The sequence below is a fragment of the Bidens hawaiensis genome, unplaced genomic scaffold (genome assembly GCF_021521415.1).
Source record: "Bidens hawaiensis isolate Kalapana, Puna unplaced genomic scaffold, B.hawaiensis_p1.1 tig00010817_1, whole genome shotgun sequence".
In the NCBI taxonomy this organism is placed as follows: domain Eukaryota; kingdom Viridiplantae; phylum Streptophyta; class Magnoliopsida; order Asterales; family Asteraceae; genus Bidens; species Bidens hawaiensis.
The window spans coordinates 31,362-50,600 of NW_027491835.1; the positions used below are offsets into that span (position 1 = coordinate 31,362).

The window sequence follows — 19,239 nt, forward strand, 5'->3', positions numbered from 1 at the left end:
TATGGTTGTTCATTAGAGGCTTTTAATACTTTTTAATGACATTTCACATCTTCTCAAAGATTTAAGCAAAATTATTATTATATATAAGAGTATTTGATACGAACCCAACTCTAGGTTTGGGCCAAGCTGAACCGGGTCAGGCCCATTTGAAGCTAAATGGAGGGAAACAAGGGTGATCCATGATGTCTGGAAGTGGGGAGTTCAACCCATAACCGTTCCCACCACAATTCATAACTGTTCCCACCTCAATTTTAGTTTTAAGTACTTGTTTTCTGCATTTTGTTATTTAGGTCGATGTTTATGTGATTAAAAATTAGGGTCTGTTAAACTTGTAATCTGGAGATCACCCATCTCGAATCGGGTCACTATCCATTTCAATATCAGTAATCTAGTTCTTAATTTCGGTTCTTATCATTTGGTTCCATTGCCGGGAAGCCCCACTCTTTGCAACTCCAAATCCAACCTTCAATTCCCGTGTCTTTAGTTAATTTCTGAAACAAAATGGCTCCTCAAACCCAGAGTAATTCAGACCCAAACCAAACGAACCCTGATACTGTGGCTATCCAATTGGCAGCCATTGCAGCCTCCATGGAATCCCTGCAAACTGAAGTCTGCTCTGAAAGCACGCGACAAGGAGAAATTTGGAGGGGGGTCTAGTAGATTTGATGATGCAGATTCGTCGGGAAGTAGTTATCGTCGTTACCGTCCTTACAACAAAATCGATTTTCCAACTTTCAATGATGGGGACCCTCGTGGGTGGGTACTCAAAAGCTGAAAAATATTTTCGTTACTACAACATACCCGAGGAAGACAAGAATGACGTGGCTTCAATGCACTTGGAAGGAGACGCATTAGATTTTTACTCGTGGCTTTTAACTGATCGGGAAATCGAGTTCTGGGAAGATCTAGTCCATGACCTTCAGAAAAATTTTGGACCTGCAGAATTCCAAAACCCAGATGAACATCTTTGCAGTATCAAACAAAATGGAAATGTGCAAGAGTATCGTCAAGAATTTGCCAAAAGGTCGTCCCGCGTTACCAATTGGCCAGAACATTGCCTCCTCGCTGTTTATCACAACGGTTTCAAAGAAGAACTCAAAGCCGATGTCAGGATTCATAAACCAAAAACGGTCTTCAAGGCCATGAGTTTAGCTCTCTAATACGAGTCTAAAATCAGCCACACCCGCACCGATAAAGGGTCACCCGTAATTTCCCCTTTGAACCATTTAAAACCTGAACATCAAACCTCGACCCCGATTAACCCTTCTACTACACAGCAGAAACCGTCTTTTCATCTATCCGATACCGAGAAACAAGCCTGAATTGTAAAGGGGGAATGTTTTAAATGTAGTGACAAGTATAGTCCTAGTCACCGATGCAAGGTGGGTACATTCAAATTGCTGGAGATGGCGGATACAACAGAAAATCAGATTATTTCCGAAGAGAGAGAACAAGAAGAGTCGGGAGATGATTTTGCTAGAATAAGTCTGCATGCCCTGCTAGGTAAATCGACCAACACTACCATGAAGATTCATGGTATACTCGTTCTACAGAAGTACCGATCTTGGTTGACAGTGGGTCAACTCACAACTTCATAGCTAACACTTTGGTCCATGAGTTAAAGCTGACCTCCCAGTTAGTACCCGCGTTTGGAATTCAAATTGGAAATGGTAACATCATTAGATGCAGCCGTGTTTGCCGGGATGTTTCGCTACAGATATCAGGACTCAAAATCACACAAGATTTCTACCCGTTTTCGCTAGGAGGGGCAGATGTGGTACTCGGAATTCAATGGTTAGCCACACTTAACACGGTTCAAGCAAATTGGAAAGAGATGTTTTCGAAGTTTAACATCAATGGTAAGGACTACAAGCTACAAGGACTCCCACCGGGTCATCAGCAGCCGTCTACGTTTAGCCACCTCACTATTGAACCCTTTGAAACGCACACCACTGGACCAGGGGCTCCGTTTTCGGTTGCTCGACATGAGGACAAGTCGATTCTCCTGGCAGGTTGCATTGATACGAACCCAACTCTAGGTTTGGGCCAAGCTGAACCGGGTCAGGCCCATTTGAAGCTAAATGGAGGGAAACAAGGGTGACCCATGATGTCTGAAAGTGGGGAGTTCAACCCATAACCGTTCCCACCACAATTCATAACTGTTCCCACCTCAATTTTAGTTTTAAGTACTTGTTTTCTGCATTTTGTTATTTAGGTCGATGTTTATGTTATAAAAATTAGGGTCTGTTAAACTTGTAATCTGGAGATCACCCATCTCGAATCGGGTCACTATCCATTTCAATATCAGTAATCTAGTTCTTAATTTCGGTTCTTATCAGTATTATTATTATGTGATAATTTATATTTTACATTAACATATGAATATGAATGTTAAAAGAAACACCAACACAAACTTGGCAGCTAGACCGAACAGCAGACTCCGACAATTCTCGGTTAGCCAAATCAAATAAATAAAACATAGTTTGTTTAGAGCCCTAGTTTTCATATATCGATTTATATATAACTAATTAATGTATCGATAGAAAAAGCAGTTATATGCTTGACAACAAAAGTCAAAATATTTTTGGAAGATTAAATCAAGATCCAGATCTACAGTGTTACGATTATTAATTTAACGAATCAATAAATCGAGAGAAAATAATAATAAAATAGGGTACCTGAACGATCCAAACGGCGGTGGTGAAAGCGGCGACTCCCCAAGCGGCGGCGGCTTGGACATCGGCGGCTTGTGGACGAGCTCTCGGCTTCACGAACTTAAGTGCAGCAGCGCCTCCGGCCATCGTTGTCGATCAGATCTGAATATTAATATTATTGTTTGGGACTTTTTGTTAGGCTGAGGGGTGTGGGGCTTCAACAGGGCTCCAGAGCCCCTCCGCTCGCGCCCCCAGGCGCTAACACCACACCACCGGGGCGCTAGCGGGGGCGCTAGCGGGGCGCGAGCACGAAAAATCATGCAGGCGTAAGTGGAATAGCGGCAGAAGAGAGAGTAAAGTGGCATAGGGGAGTGTGCAAAGAGCCGTTGGACATATACAAAGAGCCGTTGGGCTCTTATTTAATTAAAAAAAAACGTTTTTTTCATCTATGAAATACCCCATTTCACCCATATCAATCACCACAACTTCAAAATAAAACCCAAAATCAACCCATCTTCCCAACTTTTTTTTAAAAAAATGGCTGGAAATTGGTACCCAAACCTAGATTCAGATTATATTGACGACGATTTATGGTCGTCACCGCACCAACCGATGTTTTATTCGGAGTCGCAAGAATCATCCGGCTTTCAACCATCCAACACACAACCGTCTCCTAACTTTGTTGTTCCGGAGACACAAGAATCACACGGTGAAGCTACGGGACCAAAAAGACGCGTCCACCGGAAAAAACAACTTGCAACGGACGGGTCGGGACCGGCTTCGACTCCGAGGACGAAACGGAAAACCACTCCGTGGTCATCGGATGAGAAGGAAGCCTTGTGTCGGGCTTGGATAGTCATTTTTGAGGATCGGCGTTGCGGTAATTGTTTTAACGTTTTTAAAAATGATTTTTAATAAAAAAGTTAAATAAAAAAGTTAAATGGAAATCTAATTTATTTATTCATTTTGCAGCCGACTACCAAAAGAGCAAGATTTTTTGGACAAAGGTTAGGGAGACGTTCTATACGCTCGTTGGGAGTACAGAGCGGAACGCCGATATGATTTCGGGTCGGTGGTCCGAAATCAGAAAATTTTTCGGCTTGTTTACTAATCTTTTCAACAGGAACAGCGGTCGTATGAGACCAAGTGGCAGTGATGATTTGGCGGTTTACAATTTCACGGTCGAAGAGTGGAAGCAGGAGTGTTTGCGGAGGTATGGGACGGTGAAGACGTGGGACGATTTAAAGTTGTGGGAGAGGTTGAAAAGGTGATCCAAGTGGGTTGAGCTGGTGGCGCCGGACGTTGATGCGGAAGTACGGCCGAAACAGACTAAAACTAGTTCGTCTGGAGCGTATAGCACTTCAATCGGGTCGGATTGCCGCGTTGGATTCGACCTAAACATTGCGGAGGAGGAAACGTCTTCACCGCCGAGGAGGCGGCCATTGGGAAGGGACGCCAAGGGGAAAAAACCGGCTGAGGGGGAAGCCGTAAACATCGTCAATCTTGTTGAATCCCTCAATAAATTCAACAAAACCATGGAGGTGGTCTCTAATGACAAAAAGGAAAAAAGTCGAATGAGAGATTTGGACTTCCTTACTAGAGACTTCAGTAACCTAAATCCGGTCGATCAAATGCTAATGGAAAAGCAAAAGGAACGTATCCGAAAGAGGTTGATCGAAGAAGACCAAGCCGAAGAATAAGAATAATGTTTTTTTTAGTACTTTAATTTTTATTTTATTTTTAGATATTAATGTGTTTTTTTTATTAATGTGTGTTTTTTTTAATAATTTATGAGTTTTGTTAATATTACGTTGTTTGAATATATTTATAAAAAAATAAAAAAAAATTCGCTGGAGCCCCTGCTGGAGCCCCTCCACACCAGGGCCTGGGGCTCCAACGGGGGCTCCAACACCCCCTTATCCAGTTTCTCTCTCTGCCACACGTCATAATATTATTGGCTGGAGCCCCCATTAGAGCCCCCCACACCCCTCAGCCTTATTCTCCGATTGCACATTTCCCCAATCCTTCGTTCTATAAATACCATAAAGTATATTGACTATTTGACCGGAAAAATAAATACAAATATTCAGTACTTTTTAATTTTTTTATACGTAACCACAAATAAAAAGTTTCTTAATTAGCCCTAAGCAGCTCGTTTGTTCTCCAATCATATAATGTCGATTGGCCCTAAACAGGTCATCTCAAGCAAATTGGCGAACAAACAGGTCGCTCTAGACGAGTTTGATGAACAACTAGGTTGTCCCTGGCAAGTTACCGGAAAAACAAGTCATCCCGACAACTTTGTTAAATAAACAAACCCAAACACGTCGTCTCGTCTTAAAAACACTTCGCTGACGACGGGACATTTATAAAACTCTTGGTTTGTGAGGATATAAACGTAATATCTCTTTATAAAACGGATGAGAACTTTTTGTTTATAAAAACGCATTTTATATAAAAATTTTTCTAACTCTTATGTGGCTTTTGTATATGTTCTCATTCTATAAAGATGTTCAATATACTTTGTAAACATTTCAATCTTACAATTAGTCGTTTGAAATTGTAAGAATATATTTTATCTCAGTGATTTTAGTATAATTGAGGGCTAACTTGTTGATCAAATTTTACTGAATATGAATTGAAATAAGTCGGACGCAGGATGCACACTTATTTGATCTTATTATGATAAATACCCTTAATTGTACTTGGGGGCAAAACCCCTAAGTAATAAGGGGTTCCAAAGTAACAGGGTCCAAGAGGCGACAACACCCTGGCATGATCCAAGGGGCAAGGGCAGGGGTCAGGTTACAAAATTTTTATTGTGACATTCATGCTTTATAAGAAATGTGTAGAAAATTTAATTTATTAAATTTTTGTTACTATTTTAATGACACAAACGGAGGAGTGTTTTTGTTGTATTTGATATTCAAATACATATCAACTATTGATAACTGTCATAGCAGTTAACAGACCCTAACTCTAAAACTATCGTTTGATCATACACGGACTCTTCTGGTTAATTAGACTCACTCAATATCATATTCGAATCTTGCTCACAAAATTCTGAGTTTTATCCGATTAATTCTTTTGTGAACCACAAATACTTTTGACTTGAAAGTGTGATCACGACTCTCAGAAATCCAAGATACCCGTTTTATTCGAAAATTCCCCATTATTTCATAGATATAATTTTTTTTTATATAAACTTTGTTTGAAAACTCGTAAGACGTTATCGAGTGGACTTTTACTCTTTTACCATACTTCATTTTGCATTTACTAATCTTTGCTTTGCCATTTCACATTTCAATTTTCTTCGAGCTCAACTTTGTGGTCAATTAAATTTAACTGTAGATGCATTTTAATTTTTTTTTATTATATAGTATTAGATATGTTTTGGTATATATAGCTAGGTGTCTGCGCGATGCACCGGAGTATGAATGCAACAAGCACTGCCTCCTTCAACGCCTGTACTACAAACCACCACAAACAAGCTACACCGCTGCCAACCGTCCCACCGCAAACCCCAAATACTGCACCGATACTTGAAACCTTTGTTCCCATTCCAACAAAACCGACACCAAAACCTGCACAGTGGACCCCAACACCCTTACCTCTCGCTTCTGCCGAGTCACCGCCAAAACTGAGGTCACCACTTGACAGGTTTGCACCACCATCCGCCACAGCACCTCCACAAATAGCGTTGACAACCGATGAACCCTCAAAATCCAACTTGATAACCACTGCATCTCTCATGATGTTCAAGGAAAACATGACCTTGATTCAATGGGCAACCGAGCATCCCGAATGGCACCCACCGTGGCGGCCTTTTGAGACTGTCCACCCCCGCTTGAACATTGATGAAGCACCTACTTACAACGAACAACGTGAATGGCGGACACCATGGTGATGTGTTAAGACCGCACCGAATTCTGTTGGGAGAGTCGAATGGCGCCCGCCATGGGACAAGCATACCGATACCGTCCTTGATGACAAGGACATTTTTTAGGGTGGGAGTATTGATACGTACCCACGTAGCCATATCCTCACTCACGTGACATCCATGCAACAACACAACCTCCATGTTCACTAGCATTATGTTTAGTTACAGTTTATTAGATTGGTTTCTTAATTCCACTATGTACATGTTTTTAGTAGTTCATGCATATCCACGTTTCACTTTGTAGGCCTTATAAGGCCCCATAGTTTTGTTAAATGTAAAGAAGAAAATTAGCAAAGTAAAATTATGTCTTGTTCTCTCTATTTCTTTGGAGCCTAACCCGCTCAAAGGGTCACTATCTTGGGAGATTAGCCATCTCGAATCGGCTTACTATCAAACTGTATCTAGGGCTAAGCAGGATTCGAGTAACCCAGATATTTGGGTTTTGGCTTCGGGTTCGAGATTGAAAATTTTGGGTAAAAGGAGATAATTTGATCCCAAATAATGAATTTTGGTAATTAATAACTAATCGGTTATTATACATTTGGGCTAAAACCGGACTGTCGTTTATTGTTCAGTTCAGTCTTTTCAGTTTGGTTTTTTCGGTTTCACGCACACCCCTATTTCAATCCATGACACTAACACCTTAACTTTAAAAGGTTTGATTCATTAAAGCGTCACGTCATTGTCAGTAGGCAGTGGGCTTTAACTAACCAACTCAAAAAGCAAGTGTAATTAATCATGGTGATGGTGATGGCTAGACCAATAAAGGCCATTCAAAATATGTAATGATGGTGATGTGGGGTGAGGCAAGCGACATTGCTTTGGCGTGGGGGTCGAGTGGCACCCGGTTTTCTTGGTGGTGTTTGGTGCCCACCTTAACTTCATTTATACTAATCCCAAAACTCATATTCGCTTCGACAGGTTCTTGAAGAGACTAGAGAAGCTGCTAACAGAAAACGAGAAAAATGACAAGTTTACTCAGATTTAATACATTTTTGCGGTAAGATCCACGACCCGCAAACTGCAATGCAAGTTTTCACTTCAATGGAGAATCACGGTGCAAAGCCATCTTCTGATGCTCTTGAAGCCTTAATATCTGCTCACTTATCTTCGAACAATATAGTCACTGCACTTAGCATATATGAAACAATGCAGCATTCAAAAGACTATAAACCCACTTCCGACCCTTACAATTTATTCATTTCTGCATTTGCAAATGTGGGAAACATTAAGGCAATGTTATCATGGTACTCAACCAAGATGGCTTCGGGTTTTATAGCTGATTTAGGCACCTATGAAGCAATGATTTTAGGGTTTGTAAAACTTAAAAGATCTGAACATGCTGAGAGGTTTTATGGAGAAATGTTGGTAGTGGGAATCGAACCGAACGCGTTAATATTACGTAACATGCTTGTTGGGTTTTGTGAGCAAAAAATTTGGTTAAAATTAGAGGGTTTTTGAAGGGTATTTTGTAACATAAATGGAGGGTTGATGAGTGTATGGTTGAGAAGCTTATTATGTTTTATTGTGATAAAGAATTGGTGGAAGAAATGGAGTGGGTGTTAGTAACATTAACAGAGATTATTAATAATAATCAAGAGTTGGATATTGTTTCTCATACTCATAATGGGTTGATTAGGGTTTATGCTAAATTAGATAGATTGGATGATATGGAATACTCGGTTGGGAGGATGTTGAAACATGGGGTGTCGTTTCGGTCCGATAAAGATGTTGAAAACGTGCTATGTTCTTATTTTCGTGGGTGTGCGTACGATAGATTAGATGTGTTTTTGGAGTTTATAAAGGGTTCGCATCAACTTGCAAGGTCTGGTTATGAGTTGTTGGTTGCTGGTTATCGTAGGGCCGATTTGGTGATCAAAGATTTGGAAATCCATTAGGTAGATATATGTATTAACATGTCAGGTTAGCTTTCAAATAGAGTTGTTCATACATTTTTACACAAGATTGTGTTTTAATGACAAGAATGTGAGTGAATAAGGAATTTACCTGTCGTTACACACGCGCACATAATCTTGAAACAAGGAAACCGAAACAAAAATGACAGATATTAGAAACTTAATATGAATATTTACAGTCGTAAAAATCACAATCTCTCTCGTAAAACTACAATATGACGAAAACGGTAACCGAAGCTACGACTTTAACTACCGAGTCAATAGTTTTTGGTGAAGATGAGTGAGTCGACTCATTAAGAGGGACTCATCCATCCCGCCTTTTATGATTTTCAAAGAAAAAACTTCTAAACCATTGTTTCCAAGACGCGTCCTGTTGTTGCTCAAGCCATGAAAGAAAACAACTATCCAAGAAGCAGAAGATATTCACATACAGTAACTGATACTTCACGGCTACAAACCGAAAGTTGATCACTTGAACGACGGGCCATGTCCCGCTTTCTACAATTAATGCCGGAAGGAATTCCCGTTTCAACTCTTCCTTAACTTGAGTAATGTTTTTCCTCAACGCGAAACCCATGTAAGTGAAGAAGACGAATAAATCCACCGGCCCGAATATTATCTCGTCTAGTGCTACTTTCGTAGCAACAAATCGCAACGATTTTGGTGGGTATTGAAGTCTATACATTAAAAAACGATCTAGACCTTCGTACCTACAAAAGCCGAAAGAAATCACATAACATACCATGTTCGATTGAAGCTTCGGTTTTATAACATGTACAACCGTAAAAGTTATTTTATTTATAAAAAAATGAACGAATCACTAACCAGAAATGGCCGATCGGGCCAACAAATGCCATCCCAAAAATGCTTGTGGTAACCACACGTCTCCAGTTTATCCTTAAATCATGATCATCATCCTGTTAAGACATGTAGGGGTACGTTTGGCATAACCCTTCTCATTTAAAAAAATTCAAAAGGAAATCGAGGAACACGTACAGAATGAAAAATGTATTTCTTCTTGGCAGCGGTGGCGTGTGTAACGACCTGAGCAGCAAGATCACCGAGTCCCCAAATTAAACCCGAGCTGAAAACCTGTGTTTTCAAAGGATGTGCAGCTAAACAATGTTTATACCATCTCCAAATCTTCAACATTTCATCAAATGTTTTTAATGTATGAAGATTAAAGTCTTATGATTTCTATTTCTAGATGGAAACATAGTGTGGTTTGGTTTATGGTTTGAAAAGGGTGGGGTTGAGGAAATGAAGTAAAACATTTGAAACCTCTGCTAATAACGTTGGTTGAGATTCAATTTAGGTGTATGCTTTTATATGAAATTGGGTGGGCCCGGATTTACGGGTCGGGTCGGGGCGGTCTTTCATTTAGGCCTATATTTGGTATTTCTTTTGGCATTACCCAAATGTTTTTTTGAACGACTAACTTTGAATAATAATGAGACTAGTAAGTCACTGATCAATATACAAAACACCAAGTTTACACCAAAGTAGAACATGAATACCGATTACAATGAAATCCTATAATAAGGAACACCGCATATACCAATCCAAGCCAACCAATTCGCCCATATTTTTTAATCATAAATACGAGAGCCATCTTATTTCTTTTTTCCTTCATGGTCTTTTATGATGAGATGAATTTTTATTACATCCTTAATTTCAAACGCATATATCGGTTGAATATCACACCAACAACTAATATATTGCCATATAACCGAAGCAACATAATAAGATATAAAAATATGTTCAATAGATTCCAACAAGGCTTCACATAATGGACACTGACTGGACTCGTCAAGACACGTCCTTTGCATAGCACGTCTGATGTTGCTATCTTTTTAAAGTTAAATACGTTGGTATTTTGTTCGGCATTTAAAAAAAGTTTTAAAAAATGTGTAGTAAATAAATATTTAATTATTTGGAAATATTTTTCATAAAGTTCATATTATTAAAAGCGAAAAGTTTGAAAATACTATAATTGAAACGCTCCAGTTGCTTTGCTTAAGAGAGGCCGTTGAGGGGCGGTTTTACCCGTTGTTGGGGTCCCCGTCTACAAGCGTCTTTTCGAGTTGGACCTGAAGCGTTAAATATTGGGTACAGTTGAAATCTCGTAACAGGAAGACACGGGAAAAGTGTTGTTTAAAAAGAATTGAAAATATTCACCTACAGCTATTTTGCACTCAAGTTGTACTAATGATAGAATTGGTAAAGAGATAATAATATCTTCGATGGTCTGCTCCTCTTTATTCATATCATATATATAGTGATTACAATGCAATCTTCTATAAGAAGATAATATCAACTATACATGCAATTTACAAGGAAATAATATGTGACTAAATATAAGACAATAATAATAATAATAAGTCTATTACTCTCCTGCAGTCGAAGCGGGAGGAGACTGGATGCAAAGACTGGAGCGGAAGTCTTCAAAGAGAGTGCACGGTAAACCCTTGGTGAAGATGTCAGCAATTTGATAAGACGTAGGTACATGAAGTATACGGACTTGACCTTTCTGTACATGTTCGCGAACAAAGTGAATATCGAGCTTAATGTGTTTCGTTCGCTAATGTTGAACAGGGTTCCCGGATAAGTAGATGGCGCTGACGCTATCACAATAAACTAATGTCGCCCGGGAAAGTGGACAATTTAACTCCAAGAGGAGGTTTCGTAACTAGAATATTTCAGCTACTACATTTGCAATCCCGCGATACTCGGCTTCAGCACTCGAACGAGAGATAGTCGGCTGTCGTTTTGAAGACCAAGAGATGAGGTTATTACCATAATACACACAATAACCAGAGGTAGAACGACATGTATCCGGGCATCCAGCCCAATCGGCATCCGTGTATGCGAGAAGAGATGGATTGGTCATTTTACCCAAAGTTAAGCCATAATCCACAGACCCTGAAATATAACGAATTATGCGTTTAAGAGCATCCCAATGAGCTGTCATTGGCGTGTGCATATGCATGCATATCTGCTGAACAACATAACTAATATCCGGTCTAGTGAAAGTGAGGTACTGAAGAGCCCCGGCCATGCTAGGGTATAGAGTCGGGTCAAGAAATAGTGTACTAGTCGAGGCACTTATTTTTCCATTTGTGTCCACAGGGGTGGCTAAGGGTTTGCAAAACTCCATGCCAGCTCGCTTAATTATGTCTCGGGCATAGTTTGCTTGGGATAAGAACATGCTGTCACAAGTGCGTGTAACTGAGATACCGAGAAAAAAACTCAATTGTCCCAAGTCTTTCATTGCGAACTCTGTGGAAAGAAGACAAGAGATGTTGTCGAAGGGCATCAGACGAAGTAGTGAGGATGATGTCGTCAACATATAGTAGAAGGTATGCCGAGTCGTGACCTTGGTTTAAAATAAATAGAGAAGTATCACGATGACTAAGGAAACGTATATTACTAAATTGACAAAATCCCAGTATGGTCGGATATATGAGTAGATTTAGAGGATTGTATGGGTATGCAACGTATATCGGTATATGGCACTATGTGATGCTCGCTTGCTCGGGCCGATTATTCGAAACACACATACACATGATCCATAGTAGACATTTATTAGTCGAATCATACACATTAACATTTTTTTGTTCTTATTTCCTTTATTGTTGGAAGTAGAGACTTTTTAGTCTTTTTAATCGGGCTCTAAAGTTACATAAAATTAGAATATTAAATACGTATTTGAGATTTGAGAATATCAACTGGTAAATTCTAACAAACTAAGGTATGCTTGATACCCAACGAGTATTGAATAATCAGGTATCTAAAAGATATGAAACATAGTTTTACAATCATGCATAAAGCTAACACATCCCAAACCATCCCTACTTTTCTTGATCAAACGAATGTGCTCCTTAGACCATGTTTGGGATTTAGTTTGAAAACTCCTTATTAACTTATTGCCTTTTTAAAAAAGCCAATACGTTGAAAAGGTGTTTGACAAATATAAAAATTTCTTTTGTTTTGACTGTTTGATAGGCTTGAAAAAGCTATTTTTAAAAAACCTTAAATTCTAACTTTTTAAAATTATTTTTAACTTTTTATTTAAAAATTACTAATCTCCTACTTCAATAATAACAACGTTCTCTACAATCACTCAACATCTAAGCCGACTATTCTTTCTTCTGCGTGGTTGTGGCCGGAATTCTTCTGATTAGCCATCAAAAGTATTTTTCTATATTATTGTTATTGTATTATTGTTGTTCGCCGATGTTATGCTTTATCTACTCAATAGTATTATATATTATTAGTTTCATATATTAGATATTGTGAAAGTGTGAAACATTATACAATATAGATGTTGGTGTCACAAGTTGTAACTAAGTGTTTTATTTAAGATTTAGGAGATATATTTGATAACTTTAAACAAAATGAATGCGTAATATGTTGACCGATGTTGAATTACTTAAGGCTTTACGAGCCACTCTACCCAAGTTCGAAGCCCGTATTCCAGTTGCTTCTTTAGTCAAGCCTTAGCTATTTTTTTATCTCATTATTTTCATTATTGTGGGCCCGTGATTGTTAATATTGTAATTTGATTTCTTTGTTTTTTTAAACTTAGGTTTTTTACTATTTTTTTTTCTTTAGTAGGGTTTCGTTAAGCAATTAATTCATTTTCTTAATATTGTAATTTGCTTTTTTTTAATTTTTTCTTATTTTATTTGTTTATTTGTTTTAAATATTTTAGTTTGACAAGTTAATTGTTTGGGTTTATTTCAAGAACCATAATGAATATATCCGCTACTGATTGATTTCATGTCGAATCGTCGTTGCAATGCCTATGCTTTACCGGTCGTAATAAAAATCGTTTTTGACTTTTTTTATGTATCATAAGTTATATGAGTATCGCTACTATTATTGACATTGTCCCCGTTTTGGACGTTTATATATTTATCCTTTGATTTAGCTTTGGTGTAGTAATGAACTTAACCATTACAAACCGAATTCATATCGTTGTGCCGCCGCAAAGCGGTGGGAATTCACATCATCGCCGCAACATGGTGGGTTTTAACCTAGTTACATATGAAAGTGAAACAATTGAATTTATATATTATTAGAATTACAGGTCCCAAGTACACACTGTATTAAAAATAATGATTTGCATATGATATGATAGTGATATGACATATGAGATATGATTGTGCAAGATATATCGGAATCACGAGGATGAGCGTACTAAAATAACATTTTTGTTTTTTCTACGAAGTGTTTACAATTTGTATAAACGTAATATTATTACGGTATAATCAATAAATTATTGTAAAAGATATTTATATTATATATTTGGTAATTTTTTTAACTATAATATTTGTCCAAGAAAAATTTGTAAAAGTATATAATATTATATGCAATAGTAGAAAATAATTTAATATAGGAATGTCATTTTTTATCATTTTATATGAAAAATCTAAAACAAACATCTTTTTTAAAATAACTTATTGAGTTATTGTTTTTACCCATCACATAAATTAATACAAACATTTTTTAAGAACTCCTTTTTAAAAAGCCATAACCAATAAACACTATTGACAAAAAGCACTTTTAAAGTTAAATAAGCATTCCCAAACACTCTTAATCGTGACTATCATATTGTTGTTACATAACACTATAACAGTATATGCAATGTTAAGTTTAAAGTGTGGTGCCCAAAGATTCACCTTCAACATTTTGTGCATAGTAGTAATGTTTTTTGGGAAGACAGACTCACCCTCCTTAGAATCGATTTCCGTCTCTGAAATGAGGAAAGAAAAACACAAAGTAAAATAAGATTTACGCATACGCAAACGTGTTTTACAAACTTCCAGTCCTCAAAATCTAGATTAATCAACCAAATAAATTTCAATAATTTTAGAGTTTTTAAATAAAAATATATTCAACGAATACATTTCCTAGAAAACCATAATCTCAAACACTATGTTGTCAAAGTCGCACTCAAGGCTCAAATAGTGAGCCTCGAGCCTAGGTGCTTAAAAAGCGAGTGTAAATATACTATTTACGGGGGTTTTAAACATGTTTTAGGATTAAAAAAAAAACGCCCATAAGAACAGATTAAAGGGGTGTTTGGCTGAGCTTCTTCAAACTGCTTATTTGCGTTTTAAAAAGCAAAATTAATTCTGAAAAGCTCCAATTGAAATTGGCTTTAAACCGAAGCTTACCAAATATCATTTACTTTTCAGAATTCAAATAAGCCGTTTTTAAAATTTCATCCAAACTAATCAATAAAATTTGGGGTGAAGTTAGGGCAAAAACAGTACTAATTTCCGGTCTTGAAGATATCATCGCCGTATTCCTTCTCTTTGTATAAAGGGAGGGTAGCAAAGCTACCCATGGATCTCTTATTCGACCCACGAATCGTCAAAAGACACCCGCCACCCACGGATCCCTTATCTGTCCCGCGGATCATGAAAAGACATCCGCGCAAGGAACACGTGGACCGGCAAGCCATCCACAGTCCAAGACATGCTTCGCGGATCTCCACTATAACCTGCGGATTACCATGCGAGCATCCGCGGAAGGAATCCGCAAACAATACAAGGGACTCATCACACGTATGATCCCTATGTGGTATGGAAGAACAGTTGTAACAAACAATTTCTAGAAAATTCCCATAATACCTCATGATAGCGACATTGGCCAATGCAAAGATGACACCTGGACACGTAATGGCCATCCCACGACGTGCACAGGTAATGGCTGCCCCATAAATGGGTCCAGGCTGTCACATCCAATAAAGGCTCGACACGTGTCCATTCAGGTAGAGAGGGAATAAATCGATAGTGACAACTCCACCAATCACCTTCCCCCACCTTCGGCTATAAATACGAAGATCATCTCTTCAAGGTATTCATTCACTCTCTCAAGCCTTAAGCAATCACTCACAGTATTATACTTTATTCCAATCAAAGTACGATACTTATTCACACACCGGAGAATGGTTACGGGAAGACCCCCACTCTATCCTTCTCGTAATGAGACTCAACGGTGTTCTGTTTTGCAGGCACTAGCTTGGATCTGTTCTCATAGCGCTTCAATATAGGGGGTGTTTGGGATTGCTTTTTTTCACCAACTTATAACTTATAAACTTTTTGAAAAGTAACAAGGTGTTTGGGATTGCTTATATTGTGAGAGGAAAAGTTCCATAAGTTACACTTTTGTAACTTATTAACTTAATGAAAAGTTATAAGGAGGTAAAATAAGGAATCCCAAACACCCCTATACTCACACCTGGGGAAATATCGGATCGGACTATCCAGTTTGATCTCGTGTTTATTCATTGGCACCATCCGGTTTTAGCTAGATTCACGGTTTTTTACGGTTTTTTCGATTCACTGTGATCTGAAGATGAGTCAGAACCAACAGCCTTCTGCCGCTCCGACGAGATCCCGTCGTACTGAAATTCTGGATGATCCAGTCCATGAAGGACAGGTGTCGGATGAACTCCGCCGGAGCACTCGAACTCTGGTCTTCGAGAATAGACCCGGAGAAATTCCAAGGTTTGAAAACTTTGCGCCTCGTAGGAACACCCGAACTCCAGTCTTGGAAAACAGGGCCGGAGAGTTCCCGAGGCACAAAGTTACAGAGATTCAATGGACCACTCATACTCCGGCTCCGGAAGACGGAGCCGGAGAATTCCCCAGACATGATGGGGATGAAACAAGAGTTTACCGGACCAAACCTGGAAAAAACAATCTTACCCTAGAAGAGTGGTACCAACAAGAAAGCCAACTGCTGAAAGAGGAGTGCGAGTGAAGAATCAGAAGAGATCAGGTACATGCTAGAACACTGACTTATGACTCGCCCTCTCCATCACTGCCACCAGCATTCCGACGCACCCAAGATCTAGAGTTGGAAGACAACTCTCGATCAGCCGGTCGGTCGCTCACAAAAGGCCGCGAGAGAAGTCACCACACTCAGCGTACCCCATCTCACAAAACCCCACGAGATGCTCGACAAAAAGAGGTGTTTCAGCAAGAAGAGGGTTACGCGAGTGACGGCAGCTGGGACTATGGCAGGGAAACTTCTAGCCGTCCCAGACCATCGGCGAAGCATGCTGAATACTTCAGTGATGTAGAGGAAGATTTCACCAAACCATACCGTCCCGCTGCGTTCGCGGAAAAGTCAAAGTTCATTCCGCGAATAGCCACCGCCCCTTTCCCAACGAATATCAAAATTCCAAGTAATTTGGGAAAGTACAACGGGATGACCGACCTAAGCGATCACTTGTTGAACTTCACAACGGTTAGCGGAGTGAGCGGATGGATGCTGCCTTATTGGTGTCACATGTTCGCACTAATAGTAACAGGGGGCAGCCAGAGAGTGGTTTGAGAAATTACCAGACAGACAAATCAAAAGTTGGGACGACCTAGTTGCAAAATTTTCACAGCATTTTAGTCAGCAGCGGAAGTATACTCATGACCCTTCGGAGATTCTAAGTGTTGTCCATTGGGACAACGAATCGCTAGAAAATTTTATCGCCAGATTCAACAACGAAAGCTTGAGTATCGGCGGAATCAGTGAAGATAAGCTGAGGGGAGCATTCCGAGTAAACGCAAAGAGCCCAGAGATGGTTAGATGTTTAACAGGCCGGGATGGTATGCCTCAGACTTGGGACGGAATCATCTCCACAGCAAAGGTCTTTGCAGCCACAGAAAAGTTATTAGGGTGGGAGACACCGAAGTAGCACGTAAAAGCTGAGCCGCGTAATAATCAACCCAAAAAGGAAGAAAGGGGTTCAATCTGGTCGAGGATTCAACCCCGTTAGTTTGATGTCAGATCACTAATTGGGCAGAAACAGAAAGACAGAAAAGCGGGCAAGACTGACCGGCAACATTGGACTCCCTTGACAAAAACCCCCTTAGAAATTCTGACAACAGAAAACGTCGAATTTAGGAAACCCCAGCCGTAGGCGAGGCGGGTGAACCGAAATCCAAACAAGCACTGCACGCTCCACGAAGACATCGGGCATGACACAAACGAATGTGTGAGCTTGAAAATGAAATCGAATCCGCCTTAAAGTCCGGAAAACTCGAACATCTACTCAAAAACGTATGGCAAGGCCCACGGAGAAACGCGACCCCCGCAGACAAAGGTCCCCCGCGAAAGCAGATCAAGGACCTGAATGTTCACATGATTCAAGGGGGGGGCCCACTCGGAAGTTCAAGCGGATGGAGGCGGATGTGGATGAGTGGAAAAGTGAGCCTGTAATTTTCCCAAGAGTGAAAGAAGGACCATGCATGAAGCAACCTCTAATCGTCACAGCTCTATTCGGTCATTACCGCTCTCAGTATGTCTTCTTCGATACGGGGAGTACATCCGACATAATGTATAAACAATGCTTCGAACAGCTGGACGATGAAGACAAAGCGAAGTTGAAACCTGTGCACACCCCAGTTTCCGGGTTCGGGTATGAAGTTATGCATCCTAAGGGGGTCATAACATTTCCAGTCACGCTAAGTGATGGAATTCATACAAGGACCGAGGACTTGAGTTCCTCGTCCTGCCCGCGAGATCTAAACATGACATCATTTTAGGGCGGGAAGCAATTGGCGATTTCAACGCGAATCCTTCCACGGCACATGGCGCTGTGGGAGTACCGACATGAACAGGGATAGCCATCATCCGAGTAAACAAGCATTGTTACGAAACAGAAGGATCGAAGCCTGCAAAGGTCCCTAAGAAGACACTGCGATCAGAGCCTGAGAAATGTATTGTCAACCCGGAATTCCCAGAACAGGCTGTTGTTATCGGGGCAACTATCTCAGAAACAATACGGGTCTTTTTGAAATAATTGTTGATCAAGAACGCTGATATTTTTGCTTGGAAGCCTTCAGATATGACACGCATTCCACGGGAAATTTCAGAACATCGGTTATGGGTCAATCCGGCGTATACACCGATCGTTCAAAAGAAAAGAAAGATGGGACCTGAACAAACAAAGGCTATGAATGAGTATGTGCAAGACCTACTGCGTGTCGGGATTGTCCGCGAAATTCAATACCAAACATGGGTCGCAAACCCAGTGATGGTCCCAAAGAGCAACGGTTCATGGCGAATGTGTATTGACTTCAAAGATTTGAATAAAGCGTGTCCAAAAGATTGTTACCCACTCCCAGAGATTGATATTACAGTAGATACGGTAGCGCCTTTCAAGTTCAAATGTTTCCTAGATGCTTACAAGGGGTATCACCAGATACGGATGGCCGCCCGCGACGAAGATAAAACTGCCTTCCGTACTGACCACGGCACATTTTGTTATAAAATGATACCATTCGGTCTGAAGAACGCGGGTGCCACGTATCAGCGTCTAATGGACAATACATTCCATGATCAAATTGGCAAGAATCTTGAAGTTTACATGGATGATTTGGTCATCAAAAGCATTGAAGAGGATCAAATGCTAAGAGTTATTGAAGACGTTTTTTCCACTTTGAGAAAGATCAACATGAAGTTGATCCTTCGAAGTGTTCTTTCAGAATGGAAGAAGGGAAGTTCCTCGGTGTGATCGTAACGGGGGGCGGAATCAAGGCAAATCCGGACAAGGTCCAGGCAATCGCCCGAATGCCCTCCCCTTCCTCTTTAAAAGAAGTCCAGACATTGAACGGAAGTTTGGTTGCCTTAAATAATTTCCTCTCGAATCATGCAACCAAATCTTATCCTTTCGTGTCCACACTAAGGAATTGCCTGAAAAAGGCACATTTCAAAT

At 39.8% G+C, this 19,239-nt stretch overlaps 1 protein-coding gene and 1 pseudogene across 1 annotated transcript; one reads left to right on the top strand and one right to left on the bottom strand.

Annotated features, from left to right (window-relative positions):
• Nucleotides 1-6,423: 6,423 nt before the first annotated feature.
• LOC143536573 (uncharacterized) lies at nucleotides 6,424-8,492 on the top strand (annotated as a pseudogene).
• Nucleotides 8,493-8,643: 151 nt separating this feature from the next.
• LOC143536583 (protein sym-1-like) lies at nucleotides 8,644-9,664 on the bottom strand. The gene is made up of 3 exons (XM_077030531.1): nucleotides 9,507-9,664; nucleotides 9,336-9,427; nucleotides 8,644-9,220 (listed from the first exon to the last, which is right to left on the bottom strand). The coding sequence occupies exons 1-3, from the start codon at nucleotides 9,660-9,662 to the stop codon at nucleotides 8,815-8,817; spliced, it is 654 nt and encodes a 217-aa protein (XP_076886646.1). The 5' UTR covers nucleotides 9,663-9,664; the 3' UTR covers nucleotides 8,644-8,814.
• Between the last annotated feature and the right edge of the window lie 9,575 nt (nucleotides 9,665-19,239).